A 24,353-nucleotide genomic window follows, 5' to 3' on the forward strand; every position below is an offset into this window, starting at 1 on the left:
AAGACTCGGACCTCGAGCACTACTACTGGATGGTGGAGGTGGAGGTGGAGGTGGAGGTGGAGGTGGCATGGCCGCTGCAGCTGCTTCATCTTCATCCCTTACAAGTTCCTCTTCCAGTTCTTCAATATGTACAATGCCATCCTCCAAATTGTCATCCTCTGGGTGATTGTCCCAAATTTTATATGTGGGATCCTCATAAGCCCGATCACAGTAATGACTCAACAACCTCAAGTTGTAATGCACATAAACCAAGCTTTCTGCTTGGTTTTCATTGAGTCTATTTCTTTTCACATTAGGTATGTAGCTGTAGGTGCTCCAACACCTCTCTGCAGAAGAAGTATTTACAACCTGTGAAAGAACTTTTTTTGCCAATTTTGGCAAAAGTCCCTGGCCGCCATATGTTTCCCACCATGTGAGAGTATCAAATCTATATCTGTCATCCATTGTATGGAAGTTACCATACAAACCAGTGCCACTGAAGTATCTGCCTATTTCAAGGCGCATAGCTGCACATTCCTCCCTGTCAGGTACCAACTTTTCTAATGCTTCCAAATATCCTCTAGTTACCCCTGGATCTAAATGGGGTTTGGTCCTAACCCCACCCCCTGCTGCAAGTTGGCCCAACCAAGATGTAGAGTAGTATTTTGGCGTAAGGATATACGCCAAGCAATGTAGTGGAAGATTAAGTCTATTCCACAGTTCACACACACAATCGTGAATCAGTTTGTACAAGTCGGGATCTCTGTTATGAACAACATCTTTTATTTGCCCCAACATGGTATCCATTTGCTCATACACCTCGCCAATCACTGGTTTGTCTGTATCTGCAAACTGAATCATGTGATAAATGGGCTTGGTGAAATCCAATACTTGCGTCACACTTGTCCAAAACTGACCATCAAGAGCGGCCTCCTCCACCATTTCAAAACCTCCCCTGTCAGCTGCATTTGTAGCCCTTTCCTTTAATACCTGCCAATGTGGACTTGATACCATGCTAGCCAATGACTCTCTTACCTTCAAAAGGCGCCTGAAGGTGAGGTAATAGCTACCAAATTTGGTCTTCGCAATCTTCAACAACTCCAATCTCGAGTGACTGCGGAAAAGGCCATGGGTATTGCTATGATTTGTAATAAATTTTATCATTTGTTTGCCTTTCTTGTACAAATAACCAATCCATTGGTATTGTTCATTTTTGTTCTTGACAACATCATGCAACAGAAGGTTCAACATGTGAACCAAACATCCAGACCAAAATATGTTGGGGTATTTATCCTCAATAATTGCTCCCGCTGCCTTACAATTAGGAGCATTATCAGTGATGACTTGGATGACATTGTATGGCCCAATACGCTCAATTGTTTCAAGTAATGCTTCTGCAATGTTGATGGCGGTCTTGAAATTGTCTGAGTAATCATGTGCAGTTAGAAAGATGGGACCACTAACAGACACAGCAAGAACACTTATCAATGGCTTGCCTTTTACATTTGTCCATCCATCAGATACAATGGACACCCCATGGTCAGTCCAAGAACTTGTCATTCTATTCAAAGAATGTGATATTTTTGCTTTTTCATGATCAAGGCCAACGGTTCTTGCCTTGTCATACCCAGGGCTCTTGTATCCTTTAGGGGCATCATTTATGGCAAAAACCATTTCGTGCCAATAAGGTGAGCGAAGAACATTGAATGGTATCCCACATGCATAGAGAAACCTGTAAACCTTTGAATCCACGTCATTCCTACACCCCTCATCAAGGAAATCTGATATGGTTCTACGCCTTAAAGATGATGACCCTGTGCCTCCATATCCACTGCCTTGGGAGGATGCTGAAGGAGTTCTTTGTGATTGTGAGCTTGGTTCAAAGAAACCCCTTGATTTTTTTGATTTGTATTGGGCTTCCTCCTCTTCCCTTATGTATTTGGCTCTATCCGCTGCTGACACCGCTGTACAAGTTTTGATTCCTATTTGTTTGTCTCCATCCCATGGCCTTTTCCCACAAAGGTGTCTTCTAGCACGGGTGTATGAACCTGTGTAATCAGTGTTGCAATGGGGGCAATGAAATTTAGTGGTTCCACCCCCTCTCCCTGTTTCAGCCCTGTTAACATATTTCCACAATGGGGTTTGGTCTTGTTTAGTTTTTTGAGGGTCATGTTCACCCTCCTCCAGCGCCTCCTCACCGGGGTTTTCATCAATTCGGCTTTCTCCAGCTTCGTCATCCCCCTCTTCAGTTTGGCCCCTCCGTTTCCTACTCTCCAGCACCATAATAACCATAAAAGGGACCAAGAAGAGGAAAATGCCAAGAAATATAGCCAGGTCCATGGTGTTTGATGTTTGTAGGGTTTTGAATCTGCAAATTAATTTAATTTATTGGGATTAATTAATTTAATTTATTAATTTAATTTAAATTCATGATTTTTAAACTAAATAAACTAAATTAAATTAACTAAATTACTACCTAACTAAATTAAACTAACTAAACTAACTAAATTACTAAGTTACTTACCTCTGCAGGCTTGCTCCTCGCTTCTCCTTGCTCCTTTGCTCTTGCTCTCCAACAAACTCAACTCAATGAAGTGATAATGAAATTTTTTTAGGCCCATTGGGCTTTTAAAACAAAAGAAAATTTTTAAAATTGGATTTTTTTTTGGCGTCCGCGGATTTTTTTTCCGCCGGATCGCTCCCGGCGCCCGTCGAAACGCTCCCGGAGCGATTTTTTAATGCTCGGGAGCGATCGGGAGCGATTGCTCCCCGATCGCTCCCAGGCATTAAAAATCGCTCCGGGAGCGACGGAGCGACCGCTCCCTACAGCGCTCCCGAAAACGGCAGGGAGCGCAAAATTTTTTTCGGGAGCGCACTCCCGAAAATCGCTCCCGTCCAGGAGCGATTTTGGGAGCACGCTCCGGTGCCGCTCCCGCCCGGAGCACGATTCGGGAGCGGGTTCAAAGGGGGGGGGGGGGGCGCGCTCCCCCGCAACTATGGCTTGGACCATGTCAGACAATAGCTCCCCATGCAAGGGAATCTCCAAATATTTAGAACATGCCTTCAACAAAGTGTATTGCCCCCCAAATACGTCACAAATGAAACATGCCCTCAAATATGTGGAATATGTTGATTTTTGTGCAACATCGGGAGGTATTTCTACATGGCTAAGAGGTCTTCAAGTCGGCCCAGGAAAGTCATGTTGGCCAACCAGTGAAGGTACGTGTCCCTTGGTTGTCACACCCCTTGGACTTGTATAAATAAGTCATTATGATGTTTCATTTGACCACCAACAAAGAACAAGTCTTTCTCTCATCTTCATCCTCATTCTTATCTCTCTTGGACAACCGCACGTGTGAGGAAAAAGGACAAATTGATCTAGCCATTTTCACTGAAGTTGACCGAACCTTTGACCAACATTGACTAGCATTGTTTGACCTCTATTTGACCAAGTTTGACTGGGCATTGAGTGAGGTTATTTGACCACAAGAAGGTCGCATGAGCAAATTGTTGACCGCAAGCCGTAGGGTTGATTGGGGGCCAAAGTTTGACCATAGGCTTGTTTGACCAGGTTGAGCTGGCCAACGTTAAATTTCTGATTTTTGGTTGGCTTGACCAATAGATATTTTGACTAGGTTTGGTTGGTATTTGACTTGGATTATTGGCATAGATTTCTAGACAAATTGTTGATTTGTAAACCTTGCTAAAGAATAATTTCTCTTAAGAAAAGTTGTTTTCCCAAAGTAAAATTATTGTCTCTATTGCGCATGGTTGTCTTTCTATGATCACTACTATTTCTGCTGCATTTACTATTTGAGATTTTCTGAGTGAAATTATTCAACAATATCAATGGCCTTAAATATAGTGTGAAAAATCATAGGGAAGTAATTATCTGGCAGAAAATTTAATTCTACTACACATCTTGTAGAATTTCAACATGGTAGCAAAGATTTGTTGAAAGATCAACATTGAAGTTAGCCTAAGAGACAATATTCAACAACTTATGTAGATTCTTGATCTCTTGTCAAGATGGTACCCAGTCTTAGAATAGAAGACATGTTGGATGGAGCTACTAATTTCCGATTATGGAAGACTAGAGTTTCCCTTGTCTTGCAAGAAAATGAGCTTCAAGATCATGTGATGGAAGTTATTCCAAAGCCAAAGGGAGCTAAGGAGAAAGCCAAGCGTAAGAAGAAGCCAAATGAATATTTTCTTGTCTCTGCTCTTTCAGGCACGACTACCAAAAGTAGTGGTATATGGTTGGTGGACAGCGATGCTTCTAGGCACATGACAGCGTTTCAAGATTCTCTCACAGACTTGAGAGAGAGGGATTTAACATTGTAGGTGGAACTTGGAGATAATGCCAAGTATGCAGTGAAAGGAGTTGAAACTTGGAACAACTTCATTTCAACTGGACACCAGAGATTCTCTACAAATGAGAAGTTTTGTTTGTACCATGATTGAAGAACCTGTTCTCTATCTCAACATTGGAGGATAGAGGTTACAAAGTTGCGTTTGTAGATGGTTAGGTTCTTATATGGCGTAAGGGCTCGAGCATAGACTCAACAAAAGTGATAGGTGTTCGAGAGGGAGGACTATATACACTGGTAGGACATCTAGCCTGTAATAGACATGACCTGCAAATATATGATAATAGAAATATACCCAGAAATAACAAGATCTAAATATAGAAATGCTTCTCTTTATTGATCAAACCTTTGAGGTAGGGCAACACCATATAATCACTCCTTAAGGAAGGAGAACACTCCACAAGCCATATGCATGTCCATACAATATTCCTTGAAATCCATCAATGGAGAGTCTCTAGCCTCTATATATGATTCATACATACAATACCATGGGTCATTACCATGGTTCTCTCAATACCATGGGCTTACCATATAACTATGACCCATTCCATTATTACATTATTCCCTTAGGTACCTCCCTCTGTACCCCATACTATCCCCCCTAGGTATACTACATTCCACCCCTCTTAAACATGTTTCATCCCCGAAACATTAGAAGAACACAAATAATAAGATCTACTCAAAAGAGTAGTCCACTAGTACCATGCACGTGCATCTAACCATCCAAGAGAAGGTGAACCCTCGATCTAGTTGGTGCCTCGCTCGCTTGAGATGGAAGTTGACCCTAGCGGCTCTTCTATGTTGGTGTGTTGTGGGTGGATCGTCGCCCCTCTCTATCTGTCATGTGGAGGTTGTTGTCCTTGTTGCTGATTTGTTGCCATCTTGTAGGTTGTTTTCTTGCTGAGTGATGTGGGTGGTGATATGCTGGAGTTTTAACCAATGGCGTATCTTGCTTTAATTCACCACCTAATTGAGCCTGATTGGTATCTGGTACATGTTGTGGCACCTACTGTTGTTTCTTATCTTCCAATATTACTTTAACCACGGATTCATCATCTAATGTGTTAGTCCCTGGAACATATTTTGCTTCAGCCTCCTTGGACTCTACCTGTTTATTGATGGAAATATCTTGTAATGTAATTTTCTTCTTTTTATACCAGAGCTTCAGGAATTTCTTCTGCACATTAATATTGATAGTACCAACAGATTCCATCCAAGGGTATCCCAAAACAACATCCACATTGGCCATATCTGAAGCATAAAAATTAGAATGCAATACATACTTGTCCATAGAAATCTTCAAATCTTTATAAACTTGCACCTCCTTATTATTAACTTGTGTGTGCTCCATTTGTTTGGCTGCGACTTGCAATCTTTTAGCCAAATGAACATTAATAAAATTATACTTGCAACTAGGATTGGTAGACACAATTATCTTCTCTTTCTGAATACATCCATGAACCTGTAATAAGGAGATACCTTCATAAAATAACCCCTTACATGTCTCATTCTCCTGTTTTCTAACATGAGACCATTTGTCTAAAAGGAGTTTTTCAAATTTTTCATCTGAAAGTTTGGACAACTTCTTTCTGTCAAGTGAGTTCCACCATATGGCAGCCTCATCTTTCAGCCAAGTCCATACGAAATATGTCCAACATTCCTAAACGGTTTTCTTAAGGTCTGTTATGAATTCTTCAATAGTAGGACCATTATCTTTCCCTGTAAAATATTTCTTGCTAGAAGCCATGAAGAGAGTTTTGAAAAAAAATCACTTACTTGGCGAAAATTTAAAATGGATCAATTCAGTCACTATTGCTCAGAATCCTTATTATTCCCTGTTTCAAGAAATGGAATGACCATTCTGCATCTTCCCATGTGATAGAAATCCCTATCTAGGCAATGGAATTCCAGATTCGCGCTGCAACTATCTTGCGGTCACAAAAAATTCTGATTAAAAAAAAAAAAAAAAAAAAAAAAACTGAATTTAAATTAGCGATATCTCCCTCATCCGGAATCCAATTCAACCAATTTTTTTTTTGAAATTAGGTAATTTTTCAAGAGGATCTCAGATCCGCAATTTGTTTCTCAAAATTCCCCACAAAAATGACAAAAATTAATTGGAGATCCGTCGTCCACGAATTTTCGTCAAAAATTTCTGCAACACAGCGAATTTTTAAATCAGCGATATCTCTCTCGTCTGGACTCTGATTCGACCGATCTTTTTTTCAAATTGGGTATTTTTTTGCAAAGGACCCAGATCTGCAATTAAATTCTGCAAATTTTGCATCAGAACTTACAGATCTGATCTACAAACTTGCCACCCCAAAAAAATCCTGCAAAAATAATAAAAAAACTCCGCATTGCCCAAGAAAGTGCTTCAATACCACTTGTAATAGACATGACCTGCAAATATATGATAATAGAAATATACCCAGAAATAACAAGATCTAAATATAGATATGTTTCTCTTTATTGATCAAACCCTTAAGGTAGGGCAACACCATACGATCACTCCTTAAGGAAGGAGAACACTCCACAAGCCATATGCTTGTCCATACAATATTTCTTGACATCCATCAATGGGGAGTCTCTACCTCTATATATGATTCATGCATACAATACCATGGGTCATTACCATGGTTCTCTCAATACCATCTATCTAATACCATGAGCTTACCATATAACTATGACCCATCCCATTATTACATTATTCCCTTGCGTACCTCCTTCTGTACCCCATACTATCCCCCCTAGGTACCACATAGCCCAGGCATTGGTACATAACAACATCAGTGTATGTGAGTTATGGCACTAGAGATTTGCTCACTTGCATTACAGGGCTTTGGCAGCATTAAGGAAGATGGTTACAGGTCTTCTAGAGCTCCAGGTAAAACATGATGACGTTTACATGGGTTGTGCACTTGGCAAGAATGCCAAGGAATCTTTTCTAAGTCGTGATATTAGATCCAAAGGGATCTTGGATCTAGCAAATTCAGATGAATGTGGACCAGTGACAGTATCATCCTTGGATGGCTACTTGTACTATGTGACATGTTGAAGAATGTAACTAGTGTCGATCTTCATAATTGTACTTGTCAAAAGAAAGAAAAAGGAAATTTTATTGTAAAAGAAATTGACTTATTAAAGCATGAGTTTCATGCTTGGTCAATGACCAATAGATCAAAAGCCTCCATTGAAGGCTTCTAGGGCTAAGACATAAGCCCTTGTCCCTGTCATAAAATTGTAATACCCTTCTTGGGCTTTATAAAATTGTAAAAGAGTCATATTGTGTAAGACTAGCCTCCTCCACCAAGTCAGCCTGCTCTCCTCATCAAGTCAGCCTCATAAAAGGAAGCCACCACCTTGAAGAAGACTATTAATAGAAGTGCAATTGACCTTTTTGGAGGGACAAAATCAAGCAAGCCGAAATCTAAGGTTGTTGAAGAGAAAAAGGTGTGCGAGTTGCATATCTTGAAGGATTTTTCATCATAAAGAAGATCAAGCATGGAAGAAAGAAGGGCCAAGATTTCTGTAAGTGAAACCACAAAGTTAAAGGGTAGAGAATGTCTGTGATAGATCCACAAAGTTGTAGAACATGGAACCACGAAGTTGTAGGACATGAAACCATGAAGTTGCAAGGCATACCGAGATTTTTGTTGAGGAACAGAGTTGTGTTGACTTAGACTGAAGTTTGACTTGAGAGGTTGACTTGGTGGAGAGGAGGTCACTTGTTTTGTTCTTAGGTGTTGGTTGTCTCAATTTAATTTGAATTACTAGTGGAAGAGTTTGACTGGGTTTTCCCCTTTATAGGGGTTTTGCCCTGGCTGAGTGCCTACATCTAGTGTTCATTGACTTAAATGTTCTTCATGTTTTGATAGGTTGTTTGATGATCAAGAACCTAATAATAACAAGAAGAAGAATAAGTTAATAAGTATGTCACAAGTAACGATCAAAGTTAAAGAGAAATAAATTTAAATGAGCCCTAACTAAGCTTCCCTAGATTTCTCAACATGACGTTCATTGATGATTTCTTCCGGAAGACTTGGGTCTACTTCATGAAGACCAAGGATGAGGCCTTCAGTAAGTTCCAGGAGTTCAGGGCTTAGGTAGAGAACTTGACAGGGAAGAAGATCAAAGTTTTGAATTCAAACAATGGATAAGAGTATACTTCAAAGGACTTCAGTGATTTTTGCAAGGAGGTAGGGATCAAGAGGGAGTGGATATTTCCTTACAACCCTCAGTTGAACAGGGTTGTAGATATTGAAAAATGTAACTAGCTTCGGTCTTCATAATTGTACTTGTCAAAAAGAAAATGACTTATTAAAGTATGAGTTTCATGCTTGGGTCAATGTTTTCTAGATTAAAGCCTCCATTGAAGGCTTCTAGGTTTTGTCTTGAGTCATTAGAGTCATTATCATTTTTATTAGACCCTTCTTGGGCTTTTGTATCATGTAAAAAAAATTAGTTTTGAGTCAAAAAGGTAATTTGTCACCTCCACACCAAGTCGGCCATGTCCCTAAGAAGTCAACCTACATGAGGGCAATTCAACCCAGCAGAAAGGCTATATAAGGAGAAACAATTCGACCTATTTCACTCACTCACTCAACAAGTTTGATCCACAAGACAAAGAAGCAGAAAAAGAGTGAAGAAGCTAGCAAACCCTAAATCGAATTTGGGCAATCTTTCTCTCACACGTGCAAAGTTTTCTAGGTAGTTGTTGGGGCTGCAAATCTGTGTCTACTTCAGTTCCAAAATTCTGAAGCTGGGGGTTGAAGTTCTGCTGCTGGGGGGGCAAAATTCTAGACTGAAGTTGTTACTGTGAAGCTATCACTTGGAGTATTTTGTCAAGATCATCTATTGCAGGGAAGGGTTGACTTGGTGGTTGGAGGAGGTCTTTGTCTAGGTCTAAGAAGTCTGGGAGTGTCTCATCTTGAATTGAATCTACTCACGGAAGAGTTCTTGACTGGGTTTTCCCCTTATAAGGGTTTGCCCTGGATGTGCACCTACATCTTGTGTCTCTTGTTCTTGTGATCTTTATACACATAATTTAGAAATTGCTTGATGAAAGATAAACTAATTAAGAAGTAACAGAGGCCAACATAATTCACAAGTAATTATCAAGAAAGAGGAATCAAACCCTAAATCCTACTAATATTAATTTCTCAACATGGTATCAGAGCTAAGGTCGAAGAAGGTTGGAGATCACTTTGTTGGCTTGAAAGAAAAGGTTACTCCCTCTATGGCAGGTTACTTGAAGATGGGATTCAATATCATAAGAATTGCAGAAAGATGGATTAGAAGGACCATCTACAACTTATCTAGAAAGGTCAAGAGTGAAGGATTCTTGGTTGCACTTACAGGTACTCTTGATGATGACAATGTGATCATTGATAGTAGAGCATCAAGGCATATGATAGGAGAAAGTGGACAACTTTCTAGGAACCATCATCTCATGCAGTGGAGCTAGGAGACAACAATAGTTATGCAGTCAAGAGCCTGGGATCTACATCATTGAAGCTGGAAAAAGGAGCAAAGCTACCCCTCAACAATATACTCTATGTTCCAGGTTTGAAAAATAATTTACTTTCAATTTCTTGTTTAGAGGATAAAGGAGATAGGGTTGCCTTTGTAGATGGTAAAGTTTTGGTTTGGGGAAAAGATTCAAGCATTGATAAGGAAAAAGTTATAAGAGTTTGTGAAGGAAGACTATATAGAGTTATAACACCATCTCATCAAGCCCTAGTTCACATGGAAATCAATCCTATCAAACTATGGCATAGAAGATATGGGCATATACATTACAAGATAATTCCCTCACTTAGTCAAATGGTAAAGGGCATCCCCAACATCAAAGAAGATCGTGAAGGAGTATGTAAGGGATGTGCTCCGGGAAACAATACAAGAAAGCCTTTTACAAGCAGCAACACAAGGTCTCAAAAAATATTAGACCTCATTCATTCCGATGTGTGTGGACCAATGTCTAACAAATCTCTTGGAGGGCATCTTTATTATGTAACTGTTGGGGCCTTCGTTTTGAGTTTTTGTGGGAAGACAAGACAGGAACAGGTGGTAGGGATGACCAGTTGAGTTGCGGATACTGAATGAAGTGCCTCTGGCAGGCCATACACTACTTTGTGCAGTCCTCACGCAGTCTCTGCGTCAATCTCTCTAGGCTCTGTGTCACTCAGTCTGATGATCGATTTGGTGCCCGGACTCTCTGCTCTCAGCCTCCCGGTCTCACACCCCGGCTCCCGACTTCTAAAACTGACTCTCCTCAGCAAAATCTCGGACTCTCTCTCACCCTCTACACTGCCTCTATGTGACCCTTCGTGGCCCTGCGTCAGCCTCTGTGTTTGCTATTGGGTCACTCTCTGCCTCTCTCTGTTGATGATTCTCCAGCTAAGAAAATATCCCTCTCTTCGCAAGCTATCCCTACCCCTCAACTACAAGAAATCTCCTTGATCGAAATTTCCTCCTAAGAACTTCTCACTTCAGAAATTCGATCTCTTGATCTCTCCGTGTGTTTTCCAAATGACCCTCAAGCCCCTTCTTATATCTTTTTGTTGGACAACCAATGGCCTAGATTAACTCCTAATCAAAGGCTCAGATTGTTTTGGCTTGATCTTCGTCTTCTTCTAGAAGTTACACCCACAATTAGATTAATGCCCATTAATATTTTTAATTTCCTAAGTTTAGACTTAGGGTCCCATTTAAAAATATTAATTATTTTAATAAACTTGTCTCTAGGTGGAATTTCCCAAAACACTTTCTGGGTTCTTTGGAATACATGTGCCCAAGCCTCCTTGCAAAATTTGAGGCCTAGAGCACATCCGATGCCACCCCAAATCAACATCCCTATGATACCCCATGATGGTTCACATGCGTGTAGACTGAGTGGTTCACCTTTCGCTAAGATTGACATATGCATAGGATGAGCGGTTCACCTTCTCCTATGGCATATGAGCAGGTTGAGTGGTTCACCTTCTCCTACTGATGCCCCAGCATACATCCTACCCATGCAGTTTAGGACTCATGGGCAGTACCTCTCATCTGGCCAATGAATTGGGAAAAGTGGATAAGGACCATAGCACTACCGATGGACGCATCGTGTACTACCATACTCCCTATGTCTAGGATGCATGGTGTTCAACAACTTGATCTGGGATCAAGTCTGGTTGAGGTTCTACCAATGGACTGACTTTTCTCAGTGGAGAGTGGTAAGGCCTTGTGACTCACTCTCAATCGATTTTTCATCATTATTCATATCAGTGTTTAGCAGAGCAGAGATGAGATGAGATACAAAGATGGTTTATGACAACAAGATGGCATGATGATGGATAGACTGGCAGGTGGAATTATCCCTAGTTGAGAGGGAGTGTTAAAATTGGCAATTAGGGCCAAATTCCACATTGGGACAACTCATTTGATGGATATGATGATTGCATTGAATTCCTATTTTTGAGAAGACCAAAATTGATATAAAAATCATCTAATTTGGACAAGCAAAAGTGTGTTTTTGAATTTATGCCCACACATGTGCAAATTGTTCAGGTCGGCAACATCATCATGTAGGCTCATGAAGCCCAATGAACATGTCACTTCACCCTCAATGACTTGTATAAATACAAGTGACCTCTCACCTCATTTGGCATCATCATCACTCACACATTCTTCTCTCTCCTTTTCTCATTGGTTCATACAATTATTGGGCATTCTCTTTCTCTCACATGTGTGGCAAGGAGGACGAATTTTCTAGGTAGATTGCAGGGCCGAATTTCAAGATTGTTGCAAGGGTTCGACCAGCATTGACCGGGGATTGTTTGGCCAATTTTGACTACGATTTTGGAGGGTTTGACTCTGTTTGACCAAGACGCATCAATTGGCACAAAAATCAAGAAATTATGGGTTGTTTGACCTGTGTTGACCGCAAGCCTATTTGACCACAAGGTTGACTTCAGGTTGACCAACTTTGACTGCAAATTTTATGACTATTTTAGGCTGACTTTGACCACTACTGGAGACCAAGTTTGACTACCTTTGACCGAGCTTCAAAGGAGAAGTTTGACTACTGAGTTGACCATCTTTAACTTTTGGTTAGGGCCGAATTTTAGTGTAGTTGACTGCAGATTTGACAGGGTTGTTTTAACTTTGATTTAGCAAGTCAATTTTGACTTTTTGTACTCTCTATCTCTACTAAACATTTGATATAATAACAAGAAGAATTGATCAAAGGGTTTTTCCCTGGCATCTGCCAAATTTGGTGTCCTCTTGTCTTGGCTTTTCTTCTGCGTTTTATTTTATATTCTTGTTCAAATCTCTGGAGGCGTCACCCATAAGCCCATATTGTAGGAGGATACAAGCAATATAAATGCAATTCCCATCACCAACTCCGGCCTCTGGAGTTTTGGTGTTTGGAATCGATTTGTAGTAATCCCACCCGTGTTCAAATCTCTAGAGGCGTCACCCATACGCCCGTAGTGTAGGAGGATACAAGCAATATAAATGCAAGTCTCATCACCAGCTCCAGCCTTTGGAGTTTTTTTGTTTCGAATCGATTTGCAGTAGTCCCACCCATGTTCAAATCTCTGGGGGCGTCACCCATACACCTGTAGTGTAGGAGGATACAAAAAAATATAAATGCGAGTCCCATCACCAAGTTCGGCCTCTAGAGTTTTGGTGTTTGGAATCGATTTGCAGTAGTCCCACCCGTGTTCAAATCTCTGGAGGCATCACCCATACGCCCGTAGTGTAGGAGGATACAAGTAATATAAATGCAAGTCCCATCACCAACTCTGGCCTCTAGAGTTTTGGTGTTTGGAATCGATTTGTAGTAGTCCCACTAGTGTTCAAATCTCTGGGCGTGTCACCCATACGCCCATAGTGTAGGAAGATACAAGCAATATAAATGCAAGTCCCATCACCAACTCCGGTCTCTAGAGTTTTGGTGGTTAGAATCGATTTGCAGTAGTCCCACCCGTGTTATCTATAGTTATTGTCAATGTGATTTATGGTTAATGTGATTGCTATTGGAAACTAATTTAGAAATTTCCATTGGGATGCTTAAAGTACATTGAAGTAATTGTGCTAAGCATAGAGCATACCATTGTTATCTAAAATTAACACTAAGTGGTCTTCAAATAGGCCTAGATAAATTATGTAAAAAAAGATATTTCAAGTCGGCCAGGAAAGTCATGTTGGCCAGCCAATGAAAGGACTTGTCCCTTGGGTTGTCACGGCCCCTAGACGTATATAAATAAGACATTATTATGTCTCATTTGACCACCAACGAAGAGAAAGTCTTTCTCATCTTCATCATCATTCTTCTTTCTCTTAGACAACCACATGTGTGAGGAAGAAGAACGAATTGATTTGGTTGCTTTGACTGAACCTTTGACCAGTGTTGACCAAGACTGTTTCAGAGTTTGACTAGGAGTTGACCAAGGCTATTTGATTGCAGTAAGGCTACACGTGTGCACTGTTGACTGCAGCAATTTGATCGCAGACCATAGGGGCAAAGTTTGACTGCATGACTGTTTGACCAGACCAAGTTGACTGACGTTGAATTTCTTATTTTTGGTTTGTTTGACCAGCATTGACCAGTAGATATTTTGACCAAGTTCCACTGGTATTTGACTTGGATTATTGGCAAGGACTTCTACACAAATTGCTAATTTGTAAATCTTGCTGAAGAATAATTTCTCCTACGAAAAGTTGCTAGGTTTTCTCCCAAGGTTGGGTTTCCCAGGGCAAAATTATTCTCTATTGTGCATGGTTGTCTTTCTGTAATGTTTACTATTTCCGTTGCATTTAATGTTGAGATTTCCTGAGTGAAATTATTCAATGATAGCAGTGGCATTAAATACTGTGTGAAAAATCATTAGGAAGTAATTATCTGGCAGAAATATGTATTCCACTGCACATCTCGTAAAATTTCAACAGAATATCTATCAAATAATGTACAATGTCGTTAGGTACTTCCTTTGACCATAAAATTTCTTTCTAGTGCCACATCGAACAATTTCAACAAATGCATTTCCTTTATCTATTGGCCTTGCCACTTATCATGCTCCAAGCCTCCTCAAGATAGAGCATTTCATCCTTTGCACTCTTTCCCTACCATATGTCATGACTTGGACCTCTTACAAGGTAGAACATTTTCTCCTTAAGCTTGTGGTTGAACTTCATGTCACCATTAATCATGCTTTGGGAGCTTCTTGAGGTAGGGTATTCATCTTCTAGGGTTTTCTTTGCTCACATTCTCCCTTCAAGCCTTGTCTTAAACCTAAGGACAAGGCTCCCCATCAATGATACAATGAAAGGTAATATATGTTGATTTTTTGTACCAACAGGAGGTATTCACACATGCCTAAGTCGGCCTAGAAGAATTATATAGAAAGAAAATTAAAATAAAAGTTGTATTTTTGGACTCTGGAGTGCAAGTCGGCCCAGCCAAGTGAAGAGGTGTGCACCTTGGCTTATAACTCGCTATGTTGCTACCTAGCTACTATAACTCGTTGTTGATATCTAGGTGATATTATCTGCCTGCTAGTAAGAGATATGGTCTGGAAACGTCTATGAGACCTCTAGGGATGAAAAGCCAAGAAAACAAATTGATTTGTTAATTCTTTCCAACGATGAAGATAAATATGAAAGAAGAAGAGCAACAAATTAGCCATGCAAACGTGATTCTACAAGGAGATAATTGGATTTTTATTTGGATATCAGGATCAGTCATGACCAAGTTGAGTTAAAGATGATGGAGATGTTTTAGGATGTATGCTGGATGAGAGTTGGCTTTACGCTACTGAGCAAAATAACCCTTCTTAATGGAGAAAAATAATCCTTCTATAAAAGGTCTTCATAACATATTTATAATGGCAACCTCAGCGATCTAATTCAGCCATGAAAGATAAAAGAAAAATATATGTTATGTTGAGTTGTGGTAGCTTCAGATGTGCTATAGTGATGAAAATAGGTGGAGAGGCTAAAGCACATCAGATCTCCAAGACCCAGAAATGGTTTGGGGAAATTCCACCCAGTTAGAGAGATATTAAAATAATTAATATTTTTAATGGGGTTCCTAGGTCTAAACTTAGGAAAATTAAAATATTAATGGGTATTAATATAAAACTGGGTGAGAATGTTCTAAATGACATGGATCAAGCCAAATCTAATCTTAGCCGTTGATTAGAGACTTAATCTCTGCCATTGAAGGCTCAACAGGAAAAGTATAAGAGGAGGTTTGAGGGTCAATTGGAGATACACCAAGATTGATCAGTCAGTGCGATTTTCTGGAGCGGGGTTTGCTATGAAAATTTGAACAAGTGATCTGAGTTGCAGTGAGGGGCAGTGAGTACATAGCAGAGAGGTAGAGATAGTGCCAGAGGGTCAGCGCAGTGACTGAAGAGGCTAAGTAGAGGCAACTAGAGACTGCATAGAGGCAACTAAAGACTGCACAGAGGCTGAGGGGCCTATGTGGGTGATGCAAAAGGCCAAAGAGGTGACGCAAAGAGGCAGAGGGCTAACGCAAGGGGTTCCAGAGCTATGCAGAGGCTAGCAGGGCTGACACAGAGCCTTGGAGAAGCGTCGGAAGGATTTTTCGTGGGGCAGACTAGTGTTGAGCAGCTGAATATCTGCTTCCGAGAAGAGGTATTACTGTCGTGTAAAAATCTTTGTTGGGTGAACCAGTTTGGTACCCTAGTTGTACTCAAGAAATCTGCATAATAATAAAACCCTCAGAACTGCCACACCGGTTTTCCCGCATTGGGTTTTTCAGGGGACAATTGTCCAAAAATAACGGTGTCCCTTGTGTGTTTGTGTATTATTTCGGTTGATGATCTGTATATGAGTTGAGGTTGCATTTGTGTTTATTTTCAGTGTTTATATGAATAAATAACTTGTTAATGAATAAACAATTAGGTGAAATAAACCAGATAATGCAGTAGGAATTTCTGACATGTCAAACTTAGAAATTTCAACATGTTATAGTCTAACTTTCACTCAGGTGCAACATTCAAGCAACTATTCCCAAAGACATCACCAATGTACAGTGAAATAGCATAATTATGCCACCTCATGGCTATTTATCCCTCTAGCAAGCAAAGTCAAACATTCAAATGGTTGCTTCCTTGATTGCATGACCAATCTTCCATTCAAATGTGTGAGTTGCAGAGGAAATCCTTCATCATTGAAAACCAATCTTGGGCCAAACTCATCATCATTAAATACAATGCCCAAGATATAGTTGTTACTTTTTAAATCATGGGCACTTCCTTCAAGAACTCATTTAATGTCTCTTTGGCATCAATTATGTTGATAAAGTACATTTTGACAATATCAAGGGTTTCTTATGCTCATCCATCTTAAGGTATTCTCAATATAAGCACATCAAGAGCTCCTTGTAACACATTGTTTACTGCTTTCTTTCATGCAAAGAACAAAATGCAAAGCAATTTTACACTCTTTTTCAAAACCCTAAGCTTGTGTCACAAAAATTTGTGTATCTTGTGCATACAAACAAAACTTTATAAATCATATAAAATAAAATATAAAACAATAAAAGAAAAATGTCTTGACATTAGCCAGAACCATAACTCCAGAGGATGAGTCAGAAAAGGTGGGAACTCTAAGCTGAAAGGCCTACAGAATATTTCATCCCATGAACATTGACAATGTCATTTGGTCACATCAACAGATTGCTCTGCGCAAATTAGAACACGCAAACCCTGGACCATGAAGCTGTCTGAGTTTCTATTTCAGTTAGACTATGATGAAGGGTTTAGCACACAGTGCAACAGGTCAAAACAAGTTCCACTTCAATTCAGACAAGGATGAAAACTTTAGCTTACAGAATGAATCATTAGAACTAGTTATTGTACAGTATATACAAGTAATGTACACTGAGAAAGGAAAGAACAATAATCTCAGAAATGATGAAATCAAACAATTCTTATGAGACTGTTCATACATGGAACATTACACCCTGCAGAAAATAAGGAAGGTGCCATACAGCAGCTCGAACACAGCATTTTATTCCATAAATCAAAAGCAGAGGATGAATGTCTGACATGAACAAGCATGGAATCTATTAACTACATTAAGAAGATAATATCAATAGAATATAGATAGACAAAACACGCAAAAGATGTAGAGTAAAAATGCCAAATTGGAGGCAAATCCAATTAACAGTGCCAGCCATGTACAGATAACCATATCTATTGAATTTAACCTGAATATATAACAAATTGAAACACACAAATATTAAATATCAAAAGCAAAATAGTGCTAAAGAGAACAAGCCCCCAATATGGGCTGATAGCTGATGCTGCCTGAAACACACCCACCCTATACATGGCTGAAAACAAAATTTAAAAAGAACCCTCATATCCAAAAGTTCCAAGAAAGAATAAAATGCAATCTTTCCTTACTTGGCCCATATAGAAAGCTAATAAAAATATACGGAAAAAAGAAAAACATTAATCCATGACCTTGGAAATAACTCGGAAAATGGTACCTGTGTTTCCTATAAATATCTCGTTTTTTAGCATCTCTATCTCTCTCCCTTGGAGAACTCCTACCACGACGATGATCCTACATATAGGAAAAACATACAGTAACCATCAAAGTATATATATAGTATATACCTTTGCTACAAAAAGTTAGACATGCAACCCAAAGTGATGATGGATAGCAACCTTATCTAAAGCAAGTGAATCCAAGCCAACCAGTGTTTGGTCTTCCTCTTCTTTTTCTTCTTCCTCCTCAAAATCATCTTCCAAAGCACTCCTCCTTGGCTCCAACTGATCAGTTGCTTCAAGAGTCCACCTGTTAATTTTAATGCCATGTGAGAAATATTAACGTATAAATAAATTTCCAATGTGAAAAACTGAAGTTTTCATCATCCTCCAATTGGTAAAGTAACACCTATTGCAACATTGGAACTCGGGACTAGCAAATCATCTACCTTTTTTGTTCTTTTCTGTCCAGGGGGCCGAAGCCCTAGAGTGGCCACAAGGCCTCAGATTGCTGAGCAAAAGAGGACTCTGACCTTAAAAGATGTCAGCCGAGTCTTGGAGGAGGATATCTGAGTCATAGAAGGGAAGTTGAGCTGTCTATGATTAGGCTGCAGGCCTAATAGGAGGCCGAGAAACCTCAGGAGGTTGGACAGCAGGCCCGAGTTGCCTCAGTACTGTGAATGACCTGTGAGAAGCTTGTTGTTTGTGTAGGTGATTGCTGAGTGTGTTTGTTGTAATATGTTCATCAAGAAGGATTGGACAGTGCTCGTTTAAGGGCTGATTGAATAGAGACTTTGTGAGCAGCTGGTGTGCAGAGACTTTAAAGGAGCAAATTGGCAAAGGAGTGCCAGGTGTCAAGACAAAAGAGGGCTCAAAGGACTGTTGTTGAAGGATCTACATCAGCAAGTTTGTTATTTTTTCCATTGTTCTTTGGACAGATTGAGGATAAAGAAATGTCTTCAAGCCCTAGTATATACTGTGTATAGTATATACTAGTGTCTTGTATCAGGGCTTTGTAAAGGCCATGATCCCTGGTACAGGAGCCCTACGTTTGTTTTATTGAAGTACTAAAAAAACCAAGTTTTGGGCCTACGAAAGTTTGTGTACTTTCATTGATTCACTGATGTTACATTTCCGCTATGCAAAGTGCTTGAAGTTGGGTGTTTGTGTGTTTATGGTCGTGATTAGGCAGACCTGATCTGAGATACGAGGAAAATTAACATGGTTTTCAGAGCTACTTTGAAGGGACAGTTGAATCAGAGTGTACACAAGGAAGCAGCCTAAGAGGGAACTGGTTGATAGGTTGACTTGTTGTTGAAGGAATAACAACATGTCGAAAATTTGTGCCAGTCTGCGATATGAGGACAGGTTGGACAGTTGTCCAACTATTAGCCCTCGGAAAGAGAGGATCAGGCTAGTCTTTTTAGTGAACCAGATATGGGATTTCGTTGACAAGGAGATTCAAAAGCCCTAGTATATAGTATGTATACTAGTATCTTGTAAGGGCCATGATCCCTAGTACAAGAGCCCTATGTTTGTTTTATTGAAGAACTAACAAAAGCAAGTTTTGGTTCAAAATTTTGTGTACTTTCATTGACTCACTGCTGTTACATTTCTGCTGTGCAAAGTCCTTGAAGTTGTGTATTTCAGTGTGTTTATGATCGTGATTAGACATAGACCTGATCTGAGATACTAGGAAAATCAACATGTTTCAGAGCTACTTTGAAGGGATAGTTGAATCAGAGTGTACATAAGGAAGCAGCCTAAGAGGGAGCTGGTTGACAGGTTGACTTCTTGTTGAAGGACTAACAATATGTCGAAAATTTGTGCTAGTATAAGATGTGAGGACAGGTAGGACGAGTTGTCCAACCATAGCCCTTGGAAAGAGAGGATCAGGTTAGTCTTGTTAGTGAAGCAAATATGGGATTTTGCTGACAAGGAGATTCAAAATCTAACAACTCTTGATGAGTTGGCGAGGTTTGAAGAGTTGGATGCGAAGTCTAAGCTGATCATCCTAAAAGGTGTAAAGGATCACTTGATACCTCATCTAACCGGGAAGAACACTGCACGTGAGATGTGGAAGGATCTTCAGGACTTGTTCCAAAACAAGAACGAGAACTGGTTGTTGGTATTGAGAGATAAGCTCAAGAACACCAAGATGTTAGATGATGAGGGTGTGGCTCCATATCTGACAAGGATTTCTCAAGTTCGTGAGGAGCTAGCTGCCATCAGAGATAATGTTCTAGATTTTGAGTTAGTGAGGACTGCTTTGAAGGGTTTCACCGAGGAATGGAAGCCATTTATCAAAGGAATAGTTGCTTGAGACAAGTTGTCGGATTGGAGCAGGTTATGGCATGATTTCATCCAAGAAGAATTTTGTGACAAGGATCTTCAAAAGTAGAATTCTGATGAAGAGAATATGGCTCTTGCTAGTAAGATGAAAGGCAAGGGGAAGTTCAATGATGGCAAGGACTTGAGAAAAGTGAAGTGTTTCACATGTGGCGAGCATGGTCATTATGCTAGTAAGTGTCCACGTAGGAAGAAAGGAGATAATGAGAGGAAGAAAGAGACACCAATATTTGCTTCATCTGCAGTTGAGTAGGATGATTTCGCAAGAAGATTCGATGATGATATTCCTCTAGTTTCTCATTTCTCAGAGCACCACATTGTTGAGGGTGGTTGGTTCATTGATAGCAGAGCATTGAAGCATATGACATGATCGCAGGAAGAATTTGAGACCTTGACTGAGTGGGAATCTAGTTTGCACGTGAAGATTGGTGATAAGAGTCAGAAAATTGTCAAAGGGATAGGGGCTATACCATTCAAGATGGAGTCAGGTGGGTTGCTATGAGTTCAAGATGTATTGTGGGTACTAGATCTCAAGTGAAATATGTTGTCTATCTCAGCGATTGAGGCTAAGGGGCTTGAAGTATTATTCCGAGATGGGAAAGTGATGCTCAAGCCCAGAGGCTCTAACTCCACAAGAGCAATCTTTGGAGTCAGGGAAAAGGGTTTATATAGGTTGAAGGGAAAGCCTATAGATCAAGGGAAGAAGAAGGTTGAGACTCAAAGGGAATCGAGTTTGAGAGGAAGTTTGCAAGTTTAGAGGGAGAATCCACAACCCAAGAAGAGTGCATCGTCAAAGGGAAGAAAGGATACCTCTACACCTAACGAGGAGGAACCTTGGAACGACATGAAGGCCTATGAGGAGACCATGAAGCGTGAGGCTTCCAGTGGTGGGGACAATTCCAAGAAGAGCAGTGTTCACACTGTAGGCTATGCTTGTGTGATGGATGACAAGGCTATGTGATGAATGGAGAGTAGTTGTGCAGGGTGATTGTTGGCCTATATGGGAAGACGAAATGCTTTTGAGGAATGGAAGTACCTCTCTCACTAAGAGGGAGTGTTGAAAAGTGTAGCTTGGGAGGTACTCCCACAAACCTTGGGTTAATAGGTTTATGTGGATTTGACCCATGAAAATGGATCTTTGTGGCAAAAGTACCTAAGCTGGTGGGCTAAAGACCTAAAGTTAATTACTGTTTATTCTAATTATTGTTGTAGTGGCACTTTAATGGAGTTAAGGGCTCTTAAGTTAATAATTAGAGAGGCATTAATATAAGAGACCTAGGAGAGGTCTCAACACAACACAACAATCATTCCTGTGTTGAATAGCAAAGAACGAAACCACAGATCCTCAAGGAAGAACGAGCTTAGGTATATTTTTTGTGTTGAATAGGGTATCTGTCAAAGTGAAAGAGGTTGAATATGTTTTGTGTCAAGAAGAGCAGGATGTGTTAAAGGGAGTTTGTTTATGCTGTAGAGAAATGGACAAAGCCCTAAGAAGCAGACCAAGAAGCTTTAGCTTTGTTCAGTATAGGGGCCCAAAGCCCTAGAGTGGCTACAAGGCCTCAGATTGTTGAACGAAAGAGGACTCTTAGCTTAAAATATGCCAACCGAGTCTTGGAGGAGGATATTTGAGTGATGGAAGGGAAGCTGAGCTGTCATTGATTAGGTTGCAAGCCTAATAGGAAGCCAAAAAACCTCAGGAGGTTGGACAGCAGGCCCGAGTTGCCTCAGTACTGTGAATGACCTGTGAAAAGCTTGTTGTTCGTGTAAGTGATTGATGATTGTGTTGGTTGTAATCTGTTCATCAAGAAGGATTAGACAATGTTGGTTTAAGGGTTGATTGTATAGAGACTTGAAGGACTAAGCCACTCTGAGAAGCAAAGCTGATTTAGGATGATTGTGCAAGAGATCTGAAGGAGAAAATCCCTTGTGAGCAGTTGGTGTGCAGAGACTTTAAAGGAGAAAATTTCTTTGTGAGAAAGGAAGCAAAGGACTGCCAAGTGTCAAGACAAAAGAGGGTTGAAAGGACTATTGTTGAAGGATCTACATCAGCAAATAATTTTATTATTTTTATCATTGTTCTTTGGGCAGATTGAGGGTAAAGGAATTCTCCTCAAGCCCTAGTATATATTGTGTATGCTAGTGTCTTGTATCGGGGCTTTGTAAGGGCCATGAATCTTGGTACAGGAGCCATATGTTCGTTTTATTGAAGGACTAATAAAAAATAAGTTTTGGGCCTACAAAATTTTGTGTACTTTCATTGATTCACAAATGTTACATTTTCGTTGCGCAAAGTGCTTGAAGTTGTGTATTTTAGTGTGTTTATGATCTTGATTAGACATACACCTTATTTGAGATACTAGGAAAATCAACACACAACTACAAATATATAGATTCAAGTTCTCAAAAACAACTAACAGTAAAATTGAACAAACCGTATATCTTATGTAAGTATGTTTGACCAGAGTCAATTAATTTACCAACAACAAATAGTTAATGATGAAGTTGAAATAGAAAAGCACAGTTTATAGTTTACATTCTTTATTCACATAACTAATTTTAACACAAGCATTCCCAAAAAAAATTATATAGCTTTGCACTTGCCTTATACATCAATCCCTAATAAAACATATATAAACAACACATTTTACAAACCTCGAACTACTATGTTTTATGAAAGATCGCTTTATCATCCAATTCTAATATTGTTATGCAACCAGATCACAAAATAGAAGAAAAGAGAGATCAACGACTTGAAAATTAGCCTCTTCGACGGGGCAACCTTCTATACATCACATAAATGAGCAATTCTTGGATGATACAAATAACAAGACCTCCTTGGTATATATAAGAGTCTAAGGGGTCACAATATAATCAGAGCCTACATAACAATAATAATGTAAGGGCACAACAATAAAAATAGTGGGCTTCTATGGGGCACAACAATAACAATATGGGGCTACATGGGCACAACAATAACAATAGTGCTTACACTAACAATAAAAATAAGGGAGCTACACCAATAATAACAATAAGGGGGCTGCACTAGTATTATAGGGGCCTAACTCTCCTTCAAAAAAGTGTTGTCCTAAACGCTTGAGTAGTTATGGATGCTTTTGTATAAAAGTCTCATCCTCCCATGTGGAATCTTCAGTGGGTAAGTTCTTCCACTTAATGAGATACTCTAAAATTGATCAATTCTGTAGCTGTCGAGTTCTTGTTTCCGTGACTGCTTCAGGCTCCAATATGATTTTTCCTTGTTCTTAACTTTTGGCAATACTATTTGAACTGGGAGCTTGTCACTGATAACCTTCTTTAAGCATGAAACATGGAAAACTGGGTGTACTCAGGAAGATGCAGGTAGCTCCAAGTTGTATGCCATAGTACCAATCTTTTGCAACACGTTGTAAGGACCATAATACTTGGGTGATAATTTATTAACCTTCTTAGCTTGCTTGAAGGACATTTGTTTGTATGGTTGTAGCCTTAAAAATACCCAGTCGCCTACAACATCAAAACTTCTTTCACTGCGATGTTGATCTACCTGTTGTTTCATTCAATTCTGCGCGAGTGAGGTTATCCTTTAAGAGTTGGAAAACTTGTTGTTGATGCTCGATGTGATCTTCCACTGCTCGAACCTTAGAATTTTCTCTTAAAGATGATGTGATGGACAGTGGACGATATCCATAAAGTGCCATAAATGGGGTCATTCTAGCTGCAGTATGGAAGGAAGTGTTATACCACCATTCATCCAGAGGTAACCACTTGACCCATTGTGTTTGTTTATCAGATACAAAGCAACAAAGATAACCCTCCAAACATTTGTTCACTATCTCATTTTGCCCGTCAAATTGAGGATGATAAGATGAGCTATGAGCTAATTGAGTACAAAGACAAGAAAATGATTTCATCCAAAAATTTCCAGTGAAAATGGGATCGTTGTCACTTACAATAATCTTTGGGTTTCCATGTAGCTTTTGAATTGTTTCCATAAATGCAGTAGCAATTGTGCTTGCTCTAAAATGATGAGATAATGCACAAAGTGTGTATATTTGGTATGTCTATCAACTACCACCATGATGACACTCTTTCCTTCATACTTGGGTAAACCTGTGATAAAATCCATTGAGACCTCCTCCTAATG

At 39.8% G+C, this 24,353-nt stretch overlaps 1 protein-coding gene across 4 annotated transcripts in view; it reads right to left on the reverse strand.

Annotated features, from left to right (window-relative positions):
- The window catches only part of LOC149147425 (uncharacterized), a 241,367-nt gene that overhangs the window by 8,659 nt on the left and 208,355 nt on the right, over nucleotides 1–24,353 (reverse strand). For all 4 annotated transcript variants that reach the window (XM_089439854.1, XM_089439856.1, XM_089439855.1 and 1 more), the window contains 2 exons: nucleotides 18,044–18,173; nucleotides 17,863–17,939 (listed from right to left, as the gene is read on the reverse strand). In XM_089439854.1, the coding sequence (XP_089295980.1) occupies nucleotides 17,863–17,939; nucleotides 18,044–18,173 (207 nt within the window). The remainder of the gene's footprint in view (nucleotides 1–17,862; nucleotides 17,940–18,043; nucleotides 18,174–24,353) is intronic.

Source organism: Pinus tabuliformis, chromosome 9, assembly GCF_031772625.1.
Source record: "Pinus tabuliformis cultivar Carrire ecotype Pingquan chromosome 9, CPIR1, whole genome shotgun sequence".
NCBI lineage: Eukaryota > Viridiplantae > Streptophyta > Pinopsida > Pinales > Pinaceae > Pinus > Pinus tabuliformis.